The following is an 18,566-nucleotide window of genomic DNA, read 5'->3' as shown; positions in this document are numbered from 1 at the left end:
TCCCAGCTAAGAGCTCCTAGGGATCCTCATTCACACACCCTCTGTTCATTGCTGTCTACTGTGGAGACCAAACCTCGGGCATTCTGTAAGTAGTGGGATGGTTTTCTGTCTGCCCGTACCCCATGTGGTGAAGCTGTCAGCACCCTGAAACTAGTGGTGAGAGAATGGTGGTTATTGTTTCACCGTACTTCAGTTTATATAGAATTCTTGTCATTCCTGCGACATCCAGGCCCATCCTGAGAATCTTTCTTTCTTTCTTTCTTTCTTTCTTTCTTTCTTTCTTTCTTTCTTTCTTTCTTTCTTTCTTTCTTTCTTTCTCTCTCTCTCTCTCTCTCTNCTCTCTCTCTCTCTCTCTCTCTCTCTCTCTCTCTCTTTCTTTTTTTCTCTTTCTTTCTTTCTTTCTTTCTTTCTTTCTTTCTTTCTTTCTTTTTTGTTTTTTCAAGAGAATTCCTTGAAGAGGTTTGCAGAGATATTTCCCATGCTGTTATACAGTCAGAAGTGATACTGGTCACAGACTTCAGCAGAGGCATTGCATTGGTTTCACACCCATGGAATGGTGGGGTTCTCAGTGTTGTGTTGATTTATTTATTTTTATTTCATGTTCATTGGTTAGTGTTTTGAGTACAAGGATGTCTGTATAAAGGTGTCAGATCTCCTAGAATTAGAGCTATAGACAGTTATGAGGTGCCATGTGGGTGCTGGGAATTAAACTTGGATCCTCTAAAAGGGCAGCCCATGCTCTTAACTGCTGGACCATCTCTCCAGCCTCCATTAGCTTTTTAATTTTCAATGGCTGGCTGGCTAAGCACAGTGTTAGAACAAGTAATGGTAGAATGTTGGAAAATCTTACAGTTATTAAAACATTATGTTATAGGTAATGTTGACTGTTGACCACTGTGATTCTCAACCTGTGGGTCTCCTAAGACCTTCAGAAAACACAGGTATTTATATTACAGTTCATAACAGTAGCAAACTTACAGTTATGAGATAGCAACAAAAATAATGGTATGGTTGGGCATCACCACAACATGAGGAACTGTGTTCAGGGGTCACAGCCTTAGGAAGATTTAGAACTACTGCTCTACTGTGTACTATTTGCTGTCCTAGACTTAGTATGTATAGAACTGAGTATGTAGTAGTTCAGGGTCCCTGCTGTCAAAGGTAGATTCTAGTAACTTACATAAGCATTAAGCAAATAATGAAAATATTGATTAAAAGCCTACACTATGTATGTGTGAGAGTGTGCGTATGTGTGTGTGAGTGTGTGTGTATGAGTGTGTGTGAGAGAGAGAGAGTGTGTGTGTAAAAGAGAATGTACGTGTGTGTGTGAGTGTGTGTGTGTGTGTGTGTGTGTGTGTGTGTGTGTTTACATAATAATGGAGTGAGGATGACGCTGTTGTAAGATCAGACCATCTTGGTCTGAAAGGTTAAGGTTTCTAGAGCGTGGTCTCCCCTTGTACTAAAACTTGTCACCTTTTGGAGAAAAGCATAGAGGTATTTATCTAAATATTGGCTTATAAGTTATTTCCACAGTTTTAGAACCAAAATCTTGTTTATTTAAAGTCATCTAGAGTGGTATTCTAAATTTGATAAAAAGAATATATGTGTAATGTGTTTTGTATGTATAGTATTTTTAGATTGAAAATGCACTAATTTCAAGCTGTAAGCAGCCTGGAAGTAAGACTTCAACCCAGTCTTTTTGCAGATAAAACATCTGACCAGTAATCTAAAATGAAAATTTATACAGTTTTTACTATTTGTTGAAAACATGTAAAGAGTAGTGATGTCTAAATAAGACGTTTTTAAAAGTAAAAATAATTTTTAAAAATGGATTTTTTTTATGTGTGTGTTTTGTAGTTTGTAGAGGACTATGAACCTACCAAAGCAGACAGCTACAGGAAGAAGGTAGTACTGGATGGAGAAGAGGTACAGATCGACATCTTAGACACAGCAGGGCAGGAGGACTATGCCGCAATTAGAGACAACTACTTCCGAAGTGGGGAGGGGTTTCTCTGTGTCTTCTCTATCACAGAGATGGAGTCCTTCGCAGCTACAGCGGACTTCAGGTATGGCTGAGCCTAATCTCATGTAAACACACAACAGCTCTTTCCAGAAACAGTGGATGACTGAAGCTTGCTCGTTAATCGTTACTGTCTTGAAGAGTGTCCTTCCACTTGAGTGTCAGAGTGTGATTCTGGCCCCTGTGGGTATACACATGTATATTCCTTCAGGTCTTACAGTTGTCCAGGTGCTGGCCACATTGTAGTTTCAAGTGCCCAGAGAACCTTTATGCTTTATAAAGTGTTTCAGAGTAAAGCATGTCTCCTATTGTGGTGTAGGGACCACAGTGATGCTCCACATCTTCTGTAGTAGTCAGTTTCTCAGTCTTGTGTCATCCTCTTTATGATATAAATTATAACATAATAATCTTACCGACTAAATTTATAAAGTGAATCACTGTATACTAGCACATTTGACTTTGTACTACAATACACACTGTGTACCTAATTGGAGTTTGACATGGGTTTGGCTTAGAAGAGATGACATCACTGTCTATCTTAGAGCTCTCAGCGTGAACAGTCTCTGAAGCAATCTTGCAAGTACTCAGTTCATCATACAAGATGTTCTTTCCTTACAGAGTTTTGTATCTGTGATAGGAGTTCTGTCATGCAAGGCACAGGAGAAGCATGTGATGTACTCAGAGAACCCTGACTAATACATCCTCTAATCAGAGGTTGCATAGCCTAGTTGTAAGTATAAGGCATGGTACAAACCCCGGAGGGTAAAGTAGGAAGTGATCATTATAGAAGATCCAGAAAGGGAAGGAAGGCATTGGGGAACATTATAAAAAGATGACCCTCGGAGAAAAGACGATATTTAGGTGTTGGAACACTTACAGACTTGGAACTTGGGAGCTCTAAAGAATCTTAGAGAACAGTCTTGCCCCCCACCCCCACCCCCAAACAAAGGCATGTGGTTGAGAAAATGCACAAGATGAACTGATTTATAAGATCAAGTCTGTTGGTTTCTGTAAAAGAATTTCACATGTAATACTGCATAGTGGATGACAGATCCTGATCCTGGAAACTTGTAAATGGCGAGACATAGAAAATTATATAAGTGCTAATACATGCCATTTCATTCCTCCAGAAGATACCAAAGGGTTTATTATGAAGCAGGCATTGCTGTTGGTAATGGAATAGAATTTGTTTTTCTACAGCTATGGTTGACTGGGAAGTCAGGGTAATTCGTTGCTCCTCTGTGTACCTCCAGTGCAGTTTCCTTCCCATAAAGAGCAGCCCCAGTGACTCATCAGCACCAAGAAAGTCAGTTTGAAACACTGACTGGTAACAGACGCTACCTTGCATGATTCACCTGAAAGTTAGTTAGCACCAGAGCTATCCCTGAATACTTCCAGCCTTCACCCTTCCTGCTCATCTGCCACCAAGGCAGACCATTGCTTCCCCAGCTCCTTAAATGTGTTTGCTATGACACTAGCATCACACTTACCATACCACACTTTTTTAATTGTGTGTGGGTGTTTTGCCTGCTTGTATGTCTATGCACCGCAGAAGCCAGAAGAGGGTAGTGGATTCCCTAAAGCTGAAGTTCCAGTTTTTAGCTACTAAGTGTATGGGAGTAGAGCCATGGCCCTCTGGGAGAACAGCAAGTGCTCTGACCCTCCCAGCTATCTCTCCAGCTCCACACTTACCAAACTTTTTTACTGAACTTACATATTTTTTTTCTTACCAGGAAAAAGTCTTTCTCAAGAACCCATTTCTTTCCCACATGCATCATTTATGATCATATAACAGTACAACATGTGGCTAATCTACACCGGATTTGAGAACTGTGAACTTTCTGTAGAACTTTGAACTTTTTGGAGCTACCTTTCCTTATTTCAGAAATAAAATTGGGCCAGGTTTTAAAGGAATTTTCATATTTTAAAATTTGTATAGTAATGTCTGAATCTGAACCTGAACTGGACTATGAACGTAACCTAGCATGTAACAGTAAGCCCAGCAGTGGGGGTGGCACATGGGCATCCTTGTTGCAGAGTAAATGTGCGACCTGGAACCATGAGACTCTGCCTCTCAAAAGAAAAGAGTAATAGAAATTTTGTTGTTACCAACCCTGGTAACAAATGTGATGGGCCAAAATTCTGCAAATGTTTGTCTTCATATAATTTCTGCATGTCTTAATAATTTCAAAGGTATGGCATGTCTATGATAGCAAGATACTCTAAGATATTTATTTTGTTTCTTATTTTAAATGTTTAATTGCATTTATTTGTTTATTTATTTAGTGTATGTACATATGTCGCAGGACAAATTGTGGGACTCCATGCTCTTCTGCATATGGGTCCCAGAGAATGAGCTCAGGTGGCCAGCTGTGGCCACAGGCGCCTCTACCAGCTGAGCTATTCAGACAGCCCATGTTTCTTCATTTTGAAAGTGAAAAAGCCAAAACATGTTTTCAGATACTTGTAACTCAAGTTCTCTGTGATACTGAGGCAAAAGGGTTACAAATTTAAGGCCAGGCCACGCTGGCAACTTACTGAGACTTCTCTCAAGAATGAAAGGAATTGAGTGCATAGCTCAGTAAGAATGGCTCTTTCCTTCTTTCTTTATTTTTTAAATTAAATTTTTTTAGTGTTAATTTTTTCTTTTTTTCTTAAATTTTTTTTGTTATTTAAATGCATTTATATATCAAACATTAATATTGAGTATTTTGAGAATCAAATAATATATAAAAAATTTGTTCAACTTTTATATTTATATCCTTTCATACCCTAAAAAATATCATTAATGAATATTTAATACTATTCATAACTGAGGATCCTATATCTAATGTTGAATACTAAATTGTTTCAAAACATACAAAATTAAGCATAGTAAAAGAGCATAAAATATTAAAAATGAATCACTAAGAAATATATTCAAAAGCCCTTGTATGATATACCACCTGACATAGTGTGAGAGTATTTAAAACGCATTATGTAGCTCTTTCATAGTGTGCACAAGGCCTGGGATTCAATCTTACAACCTTAAAATAAATATACAAGCTAGCTAACCATCTTGCTCCAGTAATAAGACCACCTGTGACTCACTCTATGAGTGACTGTGTACCACACACAGTTAGAAACATTCACTTTTAATCCTCACAGCAACAGTGTATCGCATTGTCAATCCACCTTACATATGAGGAAGGTGAGGCAAAAAACCATCTTGCTCAGAATCACATGACTAGGAAGAGCAGAGTCTTTACAATCGGAGATACCTTGTAACACATAACATCTTTGTATACAAGAGGTATCTTCGGAAATCTCTGTCCTGTGTGGGAGGGACCTTTGGAATGTAATAAGAGTAGCGCTATCTATCTCTGAAAGATTCTTCCATAATCTCAGTTTAATTAAGAGAAAAATGTCCCAAAGAAACAACTGAGAGACTCAGTCATGTTCCGCGAATCTTTCAAGCTCCTCATCACATAAGGATCGTCAGAGTCCACACAGCCTGTTGGAAGGTCAGGAAGCTAAGTGCTGAAAGATGCTGTTCGCAAATGCGAGTGTCAGGGTGAGAATGGGACTCGGTGTCAGAACATTTGCCTGGCGTCCCACACTGAAAAGAAAACACTAGAATAATAATAGAAGATACCAGTTTGGATATCGCTAGTAAGTGGTAGGTGAGTTGCTGATGCATGAAATGTGCCCACACTTACAATAGCAACCGAGGAAAGCCGTGTCTCTGCTCTGGAGCCTGTCCTCACGGCTTTTCTGCTACCGCCATGCTTGTGTTTCCTACGTTGCTGTGGTTTTCTATCCTTACTTAAGGGAATAGATATCTAAATTAGCTGTTGGCAGGTAACCGATGAACTTGGTACTATGTAGAACCATGCTTGTAAATAAATTCTGATTGCAGATGGCTAGTTGTTATTCTGAGGGCTTTGTTTACTTGTTTTATATGTATGAGTCTTTTTGGCCGGCATGTGGCTATGTGCACCATAAGTGTGCCTGGTCCCCACAGAGATCAGAAGAGGGCATTGGAGCTGGCATTAGGAATGCTTGTGAACCATCATGCAAGTGCTGGAAACTGAACCTGGATCCTCCGGAGGCAAGAGTGGCACATGCTCTCGACAGCTGAGCCACTGCTCCAGTCTCTATTTTGTGATTTTTAATGTATAGGCATTGTGTTAATACTTTCTTGTTTGCTTTTACTTATGTAGGGAGCAGATTTTAAGAGTAAAAGAAGATGAGAATGTTCCATTTCTCCTGGTTGGTAACAAGTCAGATTTAGAAGATAAAAGGCAGGTTTCTGTAGAAGAGGCAAAAAACAGAGCCGACCAGTGGAACGTTAACTATGTGGAGACGTCTGCTAAAACGCGCGCCAATGTTGACAAGGTAAATTGTTGTTCTCATTGTTACTGTGCAGTGTATGTAAAGGCCCTGTTACCCTACTTTATCTAGACTCTAGTATCCAAACTAAAGTTTAATACAGTGATTTCGTTTGCTTGTTTGTTTGTTTGTTGTTGTTTTTAGTTTGCTTTTATTTATTGAGGATGGGAGGGAGCCATAGCACACTTGTGGAAGTCAGAGGACAGTCCCTTCTCTCCTCCCACCATGGATTAAACTCAAGTCCTTGGGCTGGTGGCAAGCACCTTTACCCACAGAGCCATTTCACCAGCCCCGACAGACTGAGTGTATCATCTGTAAATGTTTAAGTAAGACAGTAGAAACTCACCTTGTCTTGGGCCTTCTCAGATCAGACACTACAGACAAACGTACTTTTTTTAAGTCATCAGTAGCACTCCTCATCCCACTCACTGCCTTCATTTTTAATGGCATTGTATAGTGTGTAAAAGAAGCTCTCTAGATCCTAACGTGCCAGCACTGTATGTGCTTGCTCTGACTGATGCCTGAAGGGAGGGTGCCTTCTGGACTGAACCCTTTCCAGGATTAGGGGAGATTATCTTCAGGCCTGAGATGGCTCTGGTGCTTGGAGACTCCCAGTGGGGTGTCTAGAGGAACCCCTTAAACCCACTCTGCAGCCAGTTGTCCCTGAATCCTAGCAAGCACACAGCCTTAAGGCTCACCACTAAGGATTTTGCTCCATTTGTTCTAGAATGGGAATATGCATTTCTAGAACGCTCACATTGCTCTGGATGGCATCCAGTTTTTGCAGTCCAGTCTGCTTATACTTAGAGGTCCATAATACTGATTCAGGAAGCATAAGGTTGGTCAGCCATAGTAACATTTACCTTTAATCCCAACAGTGGAAGAAGAAGCAGGCTGGTCTGTGAGGTTAAGGCCAGCCTAGACTACATAGTCACAATGAGAACATGTCTTAAGAAGAAACACACACACATAAGAAAAGAAAAAAATTGAGGCAGAAAGCATCATGAGGTTAAAAAAAAAATCAGAGGTTCTTTCTGTTCATTTGTAATAGATATTATGACCATGTTGTCATGATTAAATTTTTTAGTAATGTGGTCAGACTTGGTACTTGGACACAGTGAGTCCCACAGTTTTTCTTTCTGTATACCGTACTGGTTTTCTGTAAGGTTATATTAAATATTTTTAAAGTTCTTATAAAATGTATTTTCATATTCAATGTGAGGGAGTTTTCAAAGCATAGGTTTATCTTTCTTCCTAATTGTCCTAAGAAACTTGTGAACATACTAAAAGTGACTGGGAAGAAGGGGAAAGGGAAAAAGAGGCAAACAGAGGCAGTACACTAGTCAGTGACTAGTGACTAGGCAGTGCACAGAGATGAGCCATGCTGTCCCAGCCATGTCTAGTCAGCTGACCTCAGAAGCATGCCGGGTGGGATCAGACACTCACAGGATAGTGAGAAGACAGACAGACAGACAGCAAGAGTGCTGGATGCTGAGTCCAAATGCATTACCAGAAAAAAAAATGGACATGGCCTTAAACTTAAAAAGGACTTTCGTCTTACTTATAAAAACAAATGTACTGTTTAAAAAGGTAATGTCATATTTTTTAACCTATCTCATTAGAAATAATGGAAGTATATTCTTGGCAAGAAATGTACAAAAAGCCTCATATTTATAGAAGGGCAATGTGGTCATTATCTATCAAAATCGTGACCCAGCACTTCAGATTCTAAAAGTGTATGTTGTACAGGGGAAGTAGCAGCACAAATCCCGTTCCTAACCAGGAAGCTGTGTGATTGAGTGGCTAGGAAAGAGAAGCACAATTCTCCCCGTGCACCATCACTGCTGTGCTAACCGACACCCGGGTCACCTCCTGGGCTCAGGAGCAGTGGGGCAGCACAAGAGCGGCTCCACAGGTTTCTCTCTGCTTTCTGTTTGGTTTTGTGCTTTTCGTATTATTTGTCTTTGGGAGTGGTTGGTTTGTTTAGATTTTTTTTCAGAGAGAGAATAAAGTTGGGTTGGCATGGAGGTGGGAAAGACTAGGAGGAGTTTCAGGAGAAAAAGATTATGATCAGAATATTACGTGAAAAAAATAAAGTCCATTAATTCAAAAGTATTAAAATAAATTTAAAATGTATTTTCTGGAAAAATTATATACACATATAAATATATTTACAATGGTAGTCATTGAAACAGAACTTATAAATGCGAAAGACTAAAGCTACGTGTGTCCAATTACAGACTTGTTTTAAGTCATGATGAGTCCTTCTACTGAACCCAAGTACTAAAAGGAAAAATTGCATTTAACCACTGAGCCATCTCTCCCCTGGCACCCACAGGTTTCCTACTACAAACAGTACTTCACCAAACTTTGTATGATTAGAAAATGCATTAGAAAAATGCATGGATTCTTCATCTGAGGTGACAAAGTGCCATTCTAAGCTACACATATACACACCAGTGTGCTTGTGTTCCATCCTCCTTATAAGACACCTTCATAGTCATTATTAGCCCAACTAAAACAGTCCTAAAAACTTGAAAGAACATGGTAAACCCTAATTACCGATGAGACTGCATGTGCTTTGATTGATTGATTGACCCAGTCATCTGCCCATCTGAAGTCTTTCTGCCCATCTGCCTAATGGCTTACATACCTTTTGATTTGTGTCTACTTTAGAATAATAACATTAATCCTCTGTCCACTTCATTTGCTGTCATTATTGTCTCCTAATCTGTAATATGTCTTCATGTGGCATACTTTATCTTTCACCATGGGAAAAATAGATTATACTGTCAGATTTTGATTGTTTTATTTTGTGATTTCTGAATTGTATGGCTTTCTTAGAGCTTTCAGCCATTCTAAGCTACACATATACACACATACACATATTACTTTCTTTGTGTATTAGTTTTTATAATAGTTCCTTGGTTCTCTTGACAATTTAATAGTCTCTAGTGTGAACTCAGGGCCACTAAATACTTAAAAGTAGAAATACTGGTGAGGACAGTTTTTATTTTTTAGCCACAGATATTTTAAGTCAAGCGTAAACCTGTGGGTTTGTTTTGTCTGTCTTTATTTTTATTTATGTGAAAAGGTATTTTCTCTGGTCATTAGTGTGGAATTAGAAAGCCAAATTTCATAGGCACTGGGTTGCCCTAAAATGAGAAAAGAGGGTGGAGCCAGGAGAACAAGATGGATAGACTGGGAGGTGAGGTGGATCTGCTATAGGGAGAGTGTTGGCCGTCTGGGGGCTCGGGGGGGGGGGGGGTTCTGTCCTCCTCTTCCTTGGCTAATGTTTGTTTTAGTCAGCACTTGAAACAGGACTTAATTCATCAAATTAGCTGATGCCAACTTCGAATGTTTCCTACCATGGTTTCTAGTTTGAGTGACTTCTGAAAATTATTGACTTGTTAGAAAGTTCAGCCGCCTATGCCCTTTTCCTAGTGTACTAACTATGTTTGATACAGTGTTGGTACAGAGACCAGTACTGGGACACTCTCATGAAGATCTTTGGCCAGAGAGGGGGCTTCCTGCTAGAGCTAGTCCCATCTGAATTGGAAGCAGAGGAGAATTTGAATACCAACATTGTGGTCTATGGCATTGTGGTATTGAGGCATTAGCATTTCATAGCTTCCTCACTTTCTCACCTAAGTTTTACATTTATTGCCCCAGCTCAAAAGTCAACTATTACCCAAGAATCCCATTTGATGGATTGTTAGTCAGCAGCTTCAACCTGAGAATAAATATCTGCTCACTACCTTCAGTTATTACCTCTGTGGCTTTTCATTGAACAGTGTCAGGAAATCGTTTCTATAAATAGAAGAAAAGCTCATGAATTCACATTGTTATTGCCCATTCAGATTTTCTATCACGGATACTTACGTCTTTGAGGTAACAACACTCATCCTGGAAAGCCTAGCTTCCATCAGCAACATTTGTGTTGTACTGCAGTGTGTGTGAGTCACTTTCTCAGAGTGACTCTTAAGATTTGTTTGGCTTTGTTTTTGTTGGTGGTGAGGTTCTGTATGTGTATGTGAATAGCTGTGCACGGGCGTGTGTGTGTGTGTGTGTGTGTGTGTGTGTGTGTGTGTGTGTGTGTTAGTCAGGATCACAGGTAGAGTTTCTTGCATGCTAGGTATTATGGTCCTACTTGTTTGAGTTTTATTTTATCTTTAATACCTAAGGTGAATTTTCCGTATACTGTGTTCTAAAGACCCTTGAAATAATTTTTTTTTCTACATGATTGCATCATCAACTAGGAATTTAGTCATGGTTACCAGTTTTCAAATTTTAATGAATTTTTGTGTTTTATTTATGGTTTTAGTGGGCAAAATTGTAATTTTCCCAGGTAGAAATGACATTCAGAGGTGCCTGACAGTTCTGATGTCTTCCGTTACTCTTGAAAATAGTGCTCCGGGGCTGGAGAGATGGCTCAGTGGTTAAGAGCATTGACTGCTCTTCCAGAGGTCCTGAGTTCAATTCCCAGCAACCACATGGTGGCTCACAAACATCTGTAATGGGATCCGATACCGTCTTCTGGTGTGTCTAAAGACAGCTACAGTGTACTCATATACATAAAATAAATAGATAAAAAGAAAGAAAGAAAGAAAGAAAGAAAGAAAGAAAGAAAGAAAGAAAGAAAGAAAGAAGAAAAGAAAAGAAAAGAAAAGAAAAGAAAGAAAAGAAAAGAAAAGAAAAGAAAAGAAAAGAAAAGAAAAGAAAAGAAAAGAAAAGAAAAGAAAAGAAAAGAAATAGTGCTCCTGCTAGTCTAGTGAGTGTCTGGTTCATTCTTTCATAGGTACAAGTCCACACTGATGCACATGCACTGCCTCCCTCCATATTAGTCCCTTCTCCATACATCTGCAGCTAGCAGTGCTCCCGTTAGTTTCCATTGAGAGCTAAAGGCATAGTAAGAAAAGCATGTCAGACACTATAGTCTTTGTCACTTGTGCTGTATATATGTGCACACATGTGGCAAGTTATTTTTTATATTTCTTGTTTGTTTCTAGACTTATGAAAATGGAAAGTTTTATAGTTAGTTTTTACTTCCATAAGTAGTAACTGAGTTTCTCGAGAAGCTTGGACAGGTGGTTGTTGAGTTCTGGGCAGCAAGACTCTAAGAACCAAACAGAATGTAGAACTGTGGACTGAGAGAGTTACCCTCCCTCTCACACTTACCTTATTCTATTTTTCTAGGCCTTTCTTTGTTAGAGAACAGATTTGTAGTTGAAATTTAATACCTCAGTTATTTCACTAGCAATTTTTGGTTACCATGTTAATTTTTTTCATTATAAACATAATCATCACCAAATATGAATTAGGAAAATAGATTTGTTGATCACAAAATGCTCATTATGTGGTCTGTAGAGATGGCTTAGCTGTTAAAACCACTGGCTGCTCTTGCAGAGGACCCAGGACTCATGACAGCTCACAACCATCTACAACACCAGTTCCAGGGGATCCAATGCCTCTGGCCACATCAGGCACAGGGCACACCATTGGTACACATACATGGGGTACACTGGCACACATACATGTATTTAGGCAAAACACTCATACACATGAAATAAAAATAAGTAGCCTTTCAAAAGTATTTCATATAATCCTTTGAGTTTTTTCTTGGGCTTTGCCATTACTATATAGCACTATTTTCATTTGAATCTTAAAAATTACAATAAATAGGTGGGGTTCGTTGTACAATTTACCATGAGTTGTATGGCATTCAGAAAATCTGCCATTTTTCTCAAGTCTCACCTTACATGTGTGCTGCCCTCTGCCTGCATTCACCAGCAAGCCCACTCAGGGACAGGGCAGCTGTGTGAGTGAGCATTTGCCAGCCTGGGCTGGGCCTGGGCCCACCTGGGGAAGAGCTCTTAGATAGGATGAATTCTTTCATCCCCAGGGTTTGCTGCTGTGATACAGAATCACTGAGTTCATGCTGCTGCTGGTTTTATTTACTCTACTTTCTTATTTCTAGGTATTTTTTGATTTAATGAGGGAAATACGAGCCAGAAAGATGGAAGACAGCAAAGAAAAAAATGGAAAAAAGAAGAGGAAAAGTTTAGCCAAGAGAATCAGAGAAAGATGCTGCGTTTTATAATCAAAGCCCAAGCTCCTTTCCTATCCTGACCTGACCATACTAATAAATATAATTTATAAGCATTGCCATTGGAGGCTCAATTGACTGAAATTACTTTAACATTTTGGAAATTGTTATGTATCACTAAAAGCATGAATTGGAACTGCACTGGAAGTCAAATTCACTTAAAAAGAAATTGTGAGGCTTCGCCAAGAAGCAGAGTTCAACTTATTTCATAATTGCCTACATTTATCACAGTCCTGAATGTAGCGTGTAAGCTTGGTTTTTTTTTTTGGGGGGGGGCAGTCTTTCTCAAACTGTTAATCAAGAGGTGAGATGGGGTGGGGGTAGGAGGAATGACCATTTCCTCTGGTGTTTATTATAAAGCTTAAATTTTATATTATTTTAAAATGTCTTGGTCTTCTACTGCCTTGAAAAATGACAATTGTGAACATGATAGTTAACTGTACCACTTTTTAAACTGTTGTTATGCAAATCTTGAAGAAGTTACTGGCATGGTTGTTGCATATAGTAAAACTGAGAGTAATTCATCTGTGAATCTGCATATTAATTACCTGATGATTAACTTAGAAAAAAGATGTGAACTTATTATACATGGACATTTTTGAATATGCCTTAATTTAGAAACTGAAAAATAATCCAGTTACATCATTCTGGGTGTGTTCTCACTAGCACTTGGGGCCACTCGCTGCCCACGTGACTAATAGCAGAAGATCTTATCTTGCCAGGCAGTGTAGAGCTACAAGAAAGATTCCTGAGAAATGTCCAACTGCTAGGAGTCTGACCAAATTACAGATGTGTGCCATACTCTGGTTCTTAGAGTTCCAGAGCTCCTTCATTGGTTTTAATAAACTCTAAGGTAGTTAAAAATGAAGGGCCAGCATATATTTATATGATGAGTTTAGATTATGAGCGTGAATTAAGTTTGAATGAATGCCCCTTTTATGTAGAGTGCTGGTCCCCAGTAATTGCTTTCTGCAAGTGATGCACATTTAAGTGTTTAATCTCCTGGGAGCAGGGCATAGGGAAGACTATCAGGAGAGCTAATGTGGTCTGTATTAGGACACTTGAGGAAATATGCTTGCTACCTGTCAGTTCTAAATATACTCCTGAGGTTACAGTTTGGGTGTTAGGAAAAGTCTTTGTAGTCTCTTTATGTTCATAATGAGTACTGTATCAATATTTCCTAACATGAAGCAGTCAAACATGTATGGCACATACTGACCAGATGTCAGTCTGTGATGTTTCCGCTGCAAGAATTCAAGCATGCTGTTAGGAACATAATTTCAATGGGAAGTAAACCACTATTAGGTTTTTTTTTCTTTTCTTCTGTGGGGCTAAGACACTTGATTAAACAATTTTTCTTGTTGCACAGTTCTAATTTCATAAGGTCAAGGAGACACTCAGGCATTCCAGGAAACAAGTGTGTACATGATGTTACCAGAAACAGGCATTCAGGAACTCTAGTGTCTAGATACTACATTCAGCTTACCATAAATATTTGTCCTTGAAGGGTTTGATTTAATATTTTCACAGACTAGGTCATGTGCAAAATTAGAGTTCCCTGTGTAACCCCAGCCAGCAGGCCCAGCATGGCTGCGTGCACTCATTGCAGTCTTGTTGAATCAGGGTCCTAACCACTAACATTGCAATTTGCTTTGAGACCTTCCCTCTCCTGGGTACTAGGTGCTATGAAGCCAGCTGACAGAAGCATCACATGTCTTGGGCTGATGCCGCTACCCGGTTCATTTATTTGCAATTTGAGCCATTTAAAGACCAATAAAATTCCTTTTCTATAAATGTTTGTGGTGTTAATTGATGTTTATAGAGTGATATTCTTATTTTACCACCTGAGTATCTTGAGCAGAGTTTTGCAAACGACTGAATCTTGAGCCATACATTTGGAGACCTTGGTGTTAGGGCAGATTTTTGGGTGGTGTTGGTGTTCAAGTTTAAGTCATTGCTGGGTATGGGGAGACTGCTGTGACAGCTGCTGGCAGATGGGCTCTGAGCTGTCATAAAGAGTTCAGTCGCCTTCACCTTCGGATGCTTTGAACAGATGGCAGAGTTTGTCATCAGGACATTCCGAAGACAGTTTTGCTCCGAAAGGTGGATAGGAGTGGCCACCTGTTACCTTTCACATTGGATATCTTCTGGTAAACCATGGTCATTAACTATTGAACAGACATTGAGTCAAAAAGCACATTGTTTCAAATGCAGTTCATCTAAATACCTTAACTCAGGAGCAGTGATGGAAGGAGTACATTTATATTTGAGCCAGAAAAATTCAACTAAACACCAGGAAACAGTGCTGAGTGCTATGAACCTGTGGGTTAGGGTGAATTCTAGGCTAAATCAGAATGTCCTGTCTCATTTTAACTTAAGTTGCCTTGGTGATCCCGAAGGGTGAACTATCAAATCAGTCTCTGAAATTCCCATGGGAATTCAGTTGCAAGGCTCTTTTTGCAAATTCCTTCAGCAGTCAAGAACATGTCAGTAGAACTCTTCAGTGCATGTCTTCAGTTTGCCATAGTATTTTTTGGTCTGCCAATTCTGGCTGTTGCTGGGAATATGCCAGTGAAGGGAAAACAGGTTATTGGTGATTGCTACTAAAGAAAATGCCTACCCAGCATGTACAAGGAGAGGATGTGAAGCTAGAAGATCTGAGATTAAACATAGTTCTCATCAGTCTTATTGCTAATCCATTTAATAGTAGCAAACATGACACACCCTTCAGGTAAAATACTAACCTTATAGATTTAACCTGCTGAAATAGATGCCTTTGTTAGTCATTATTTTGTATATGAGAAAGCAGGGACATAGAAAATGATGGTCTTAAATATTTGAATCTCCTGCCTCATGAGTGCTGGGATTGTAAGCATGTGCCAAGTTGATATGCTGTTGGGGATCAAATCTAAGAACTCAAGTACTCTGCCAACTGAGCCCCCAGGCTCCTAGTACATAACTCTTTACTACTTCATTAGGAAATACACAGAGTAGAGCTGAGAATATATGTAAAATAACTCACTTAAAGTCTGTTAAAATGGGAATCGTCTGAGATTTCCCAGCATTGGAGGGGTGTCTTTAGAAGGCTAGCAGATGTTGCTGTGTAAACAGAAAAGTTCCTGCTTGCATACTGGTTGCTATCCAGGTAGGGAAACCCAGTGCCTAGAGTCAGACTTTGTGTTTCCTCCAATGCCCATTTCAGTAAGGAAACGTCACAGAGCCTTCATCCTGCAATAATTTAACTGCAAAATATCCCCTAGTCCTAAACACCAGTAGCTCAGCACACAGCTGTTGCAGATGATGTTGGCAGAGTGGAGGGATAGGTAAGGGGGCATCTTTCTAGGCATAAGAAAGGAAGCAAGGGGGTTTTGTTGTTTTGGGTTTGGTTGTTTTGGGGCGGGAGTGTTTTTGTTTTTTGTTTTTTTAACAAAATGGAGTTTCTCTGTATTACAGTTCTGGCTGTCCTGGAACTCACCAGGCTGGCCTTGAACTACAGAGATCCACCTGCCTCTGCCTCTTGAGTGCTGGGATTAAAGGTATGCACCACCTCTAACCAGCTGGGTGTTTGTTTTGTTTGTGGTGCTGGGAATCAAACTCAGGACCTCTTCATGCATGTGAAACAAGCACCTTACCTACTGAGCTGTATCCCCAAATCTATTTAAGGGAAGCCTCAAGCCATGGTAATCTACATGCGTAATCTGTTAGAAGGACAACACTGCTTTTTCAGAAGCCCCAAGGCAAAACAACATCTAAAGTACTTGCAAGCATCTTCACCCCTAAGGACAAAGTGTTGAACCAACCAATAAGTGAAAGTTGAACGAAACGCAAATAGAACTGGCTTACACTAGTTTCTGCAGTGCCCTTGTACCTGCTAAATTAATTCCCCCTTTAGTAAGAGTTTCTGTGTGACACCAGTTAACATTGGTTAAACCATGAAATAACTGGAATCTATATATTTTATCTGGCATATTGGATTAAAAAAAAAATTTAAAGGACTAGAAAACTCATAGAAGGATCCAGAGACTCAAGTTTCTCGCTTCAGTGGGCTTAGCACTGAGAGGCCCCTCAGAAAGAGGTAAACTGCAGAGACCAGGTGGCCTTCATTGCCTAGGGGGGCCAGACTGGGTCCTTCATCTTCCTTCTACCCAGTTCTAGTAAGCCATAACAACCAGAAATTAATCATACTTGCCTAGTGTTCTCAGGGCACTAGAGGCTCATTCCTCGGCGTGGTCAGAGAGATAATTCCAGTGACTGATGTAGGGATGGTGGTATGTGAAGACCCCGGAAGGCAGGATAGATCAGAGATGCAACCACTTGTAGCCAGTTGATTTCTAAGACTGAGAAAATGGATACCAAAGCCAGGGAATTATCAGGGAAGGGATGGAGAGGATGGTTAGTAGGTACAGAGCTGTAGTTAGGAAGAGCCACCATGTTCTAAAGCAGCACAGTAGGATAACTGTAATCAGCAACAATTCATTGAAGTAAATAGGCAGTAACCAGGATTTTTAATATTCCCAATGAGAAATGGATGATAAATGTGCCACCTAACATGGAAATTATACCTGGCTACAGGTAATGAAATGTCATGCTGTATCCTTTAAATATGTATAACTACCACATCTAGGTATAATTTTTTTGCAACCTACTTTTTAAAAAAAAAAATAGTGCCAGCTTATTATTATTCTATTGTCTTTTTTCTGATGTTTTTTTTTTTTTTATTTGGGCTGGGAGCGGGATAAAATCTGGACTGCAACCTACTTTTAATAAGGGTTCAATCTCTCCTCTAGCCTACCTCCCAGCAGAGGTAGTGGAAGAGAAAAGTTAGTAGGATATGGGGGAAGCAGACCTGTTCACAAGAGTTCTTTGGGGGTGAGCTTGATGTTATTTGGCAGTAGTTCAGTCCTGTAGCAAATACAACTCTGCTGCAGACCAGTCCTCTAGGCAGGCAAGCACCACACACGAACCAGCAGCTTCAGTCCAGTCCTCTCAGCAGGCAAACACCAAGCACGATTCAGCAGCCGTAGTTCAATCCTGAAGAAACTGCCAGACTCACCAACCTGCCTGAGGCAGGGCCACAGAAGTGGTAAGCTGCTGCAGGAACCCCATGAGCAGTTCTTGGGTGAGTTTCTTTCAATGGCCATATTATCACAAGTTGAGTTTAACAACGCTATGTAAGACAAACCAATACATGCATGTTATTAGTGAACAACAGCAAGACAGAGAAAACCAAACCAATGCTCAGTACTTGTCTCCCACTTTCTGTAGGACCATATTTATACTCTTCATCAAGCATCCTTTCATGTGTCTGCTATATCAAAACATCCTTTTGCCTGTATCAGCTTCAGGAAAACATTCTTTCATGTGTCTGCTTTAGCAAGACATTCTTTCACCTGTGTGCCATAGCAAAATGTCATTTGGCATAACTAACTTTCCAAAGAAACTAGAAGTGCCCACTTTAACCACACATCAGTGTTAAGTTTTAGCCAGGTTCTGTGTTTCTACACTGACTGTATAGAAAGAGGAGGCATAATAAACCTACCCTATATACACCTCAGCCTGAGCCACTGTGCCTGGTCTGTATTGTGAATGGGGAGACATGGAAAAAAAAAAGTTTTATCCAGGTTTACAGTGGTACACAGCTAAAGTACCAGCTACTTAAGATACTCACCCAAGCCCAGGAGTTCCTTACTGAGCTGGTGAGAACCTAGCATATTAAAAAGGTCAGGAAAACATATACTTATTTAAATACTGAGAAAACATTTAAAAATAACTATACTGTGCCCACTACAATAGATAGAAGAAAGAGACAGAAATTGGCGGATGGATGGATGGAGCAACTAGCTCCTATCTTAGCCTCATCAATGACCTGGAAGAATGTGTGAGGAATCACTAAGTTGAGTGGAGATTATAGTGGTTCAAATAGGTATGGTCCCCACAGACTGACGTGTTTGAATGCTTGGTCCATAGAAAGTGGCAATATTAGGAGGTATGGCCTTTTTAGAGCAGGTATGGCTTTGTTGAAGAAAGTAAGTCACTGTGAGGGCAGGCTTTGAGGTCTATGCTCAAACT

General features: G+C 39.8%; 1 protein-coding gene and 1 non-coding gene across 2 annotated transcripts in view; both read left to right on the top strand.

Moving 5' to 3' along the window:
- Rala (RAS like proto-oncogene A) overlaps window positions 1–14,284 on the top strand; it is a 57,545-nt gene extending 43,261 nt beyond the window's left edge. The window contains exons 3-5 of the mRNA XM_021215390.1: window positions 1,858–2,066; window positions 6,223–6,397; window positions 12,369–14,284. Coding sequence (XP_021071049.1) covers window positions 1,858–2,066; window positions 6,223–6,397; window positions 12,369–12,491 — 507 coding nt within the window. The 3' untranslated portion in view covers window positions 12,492–14,284. The remainder of the gene's footprint in view (window positions 1–1,857; window positions 2,067–6,222; window positions 6,398–12,368) is intronic.
- A 3,681-nt stretch (window positions 14,285–17,965) lies between these two features.
- LOC115065674 lies at window positions 17,966–18,097 on the top strand. Its single transcript, XR_003845441.1, has one exon. It is a non-coding gene; the product is annotated as a small nucleolar RNA SNORA51 (small nucleolar RNA).
- Window positions 18,098–18,566: the final 469 nt, after the last annotated feature.

This window comes from Mus pahari, chromosome 16, assembly GCF_900095145.1.
Source record: "Mus pahari chromosome 16, PAHARI_EIJ_v1.1, whole genome shotgun sequence".
In the NCBI taxonomy this organism is placed as follows: domain Eukaryota; kingdom Metazoa; phylum Chordata; class Mammalia; order Rodentia; family Muridae; genus Mus; species Mus pahari.
This window is presented reverse-complemented; position numbering and strand designations above follow the sequence as displayed.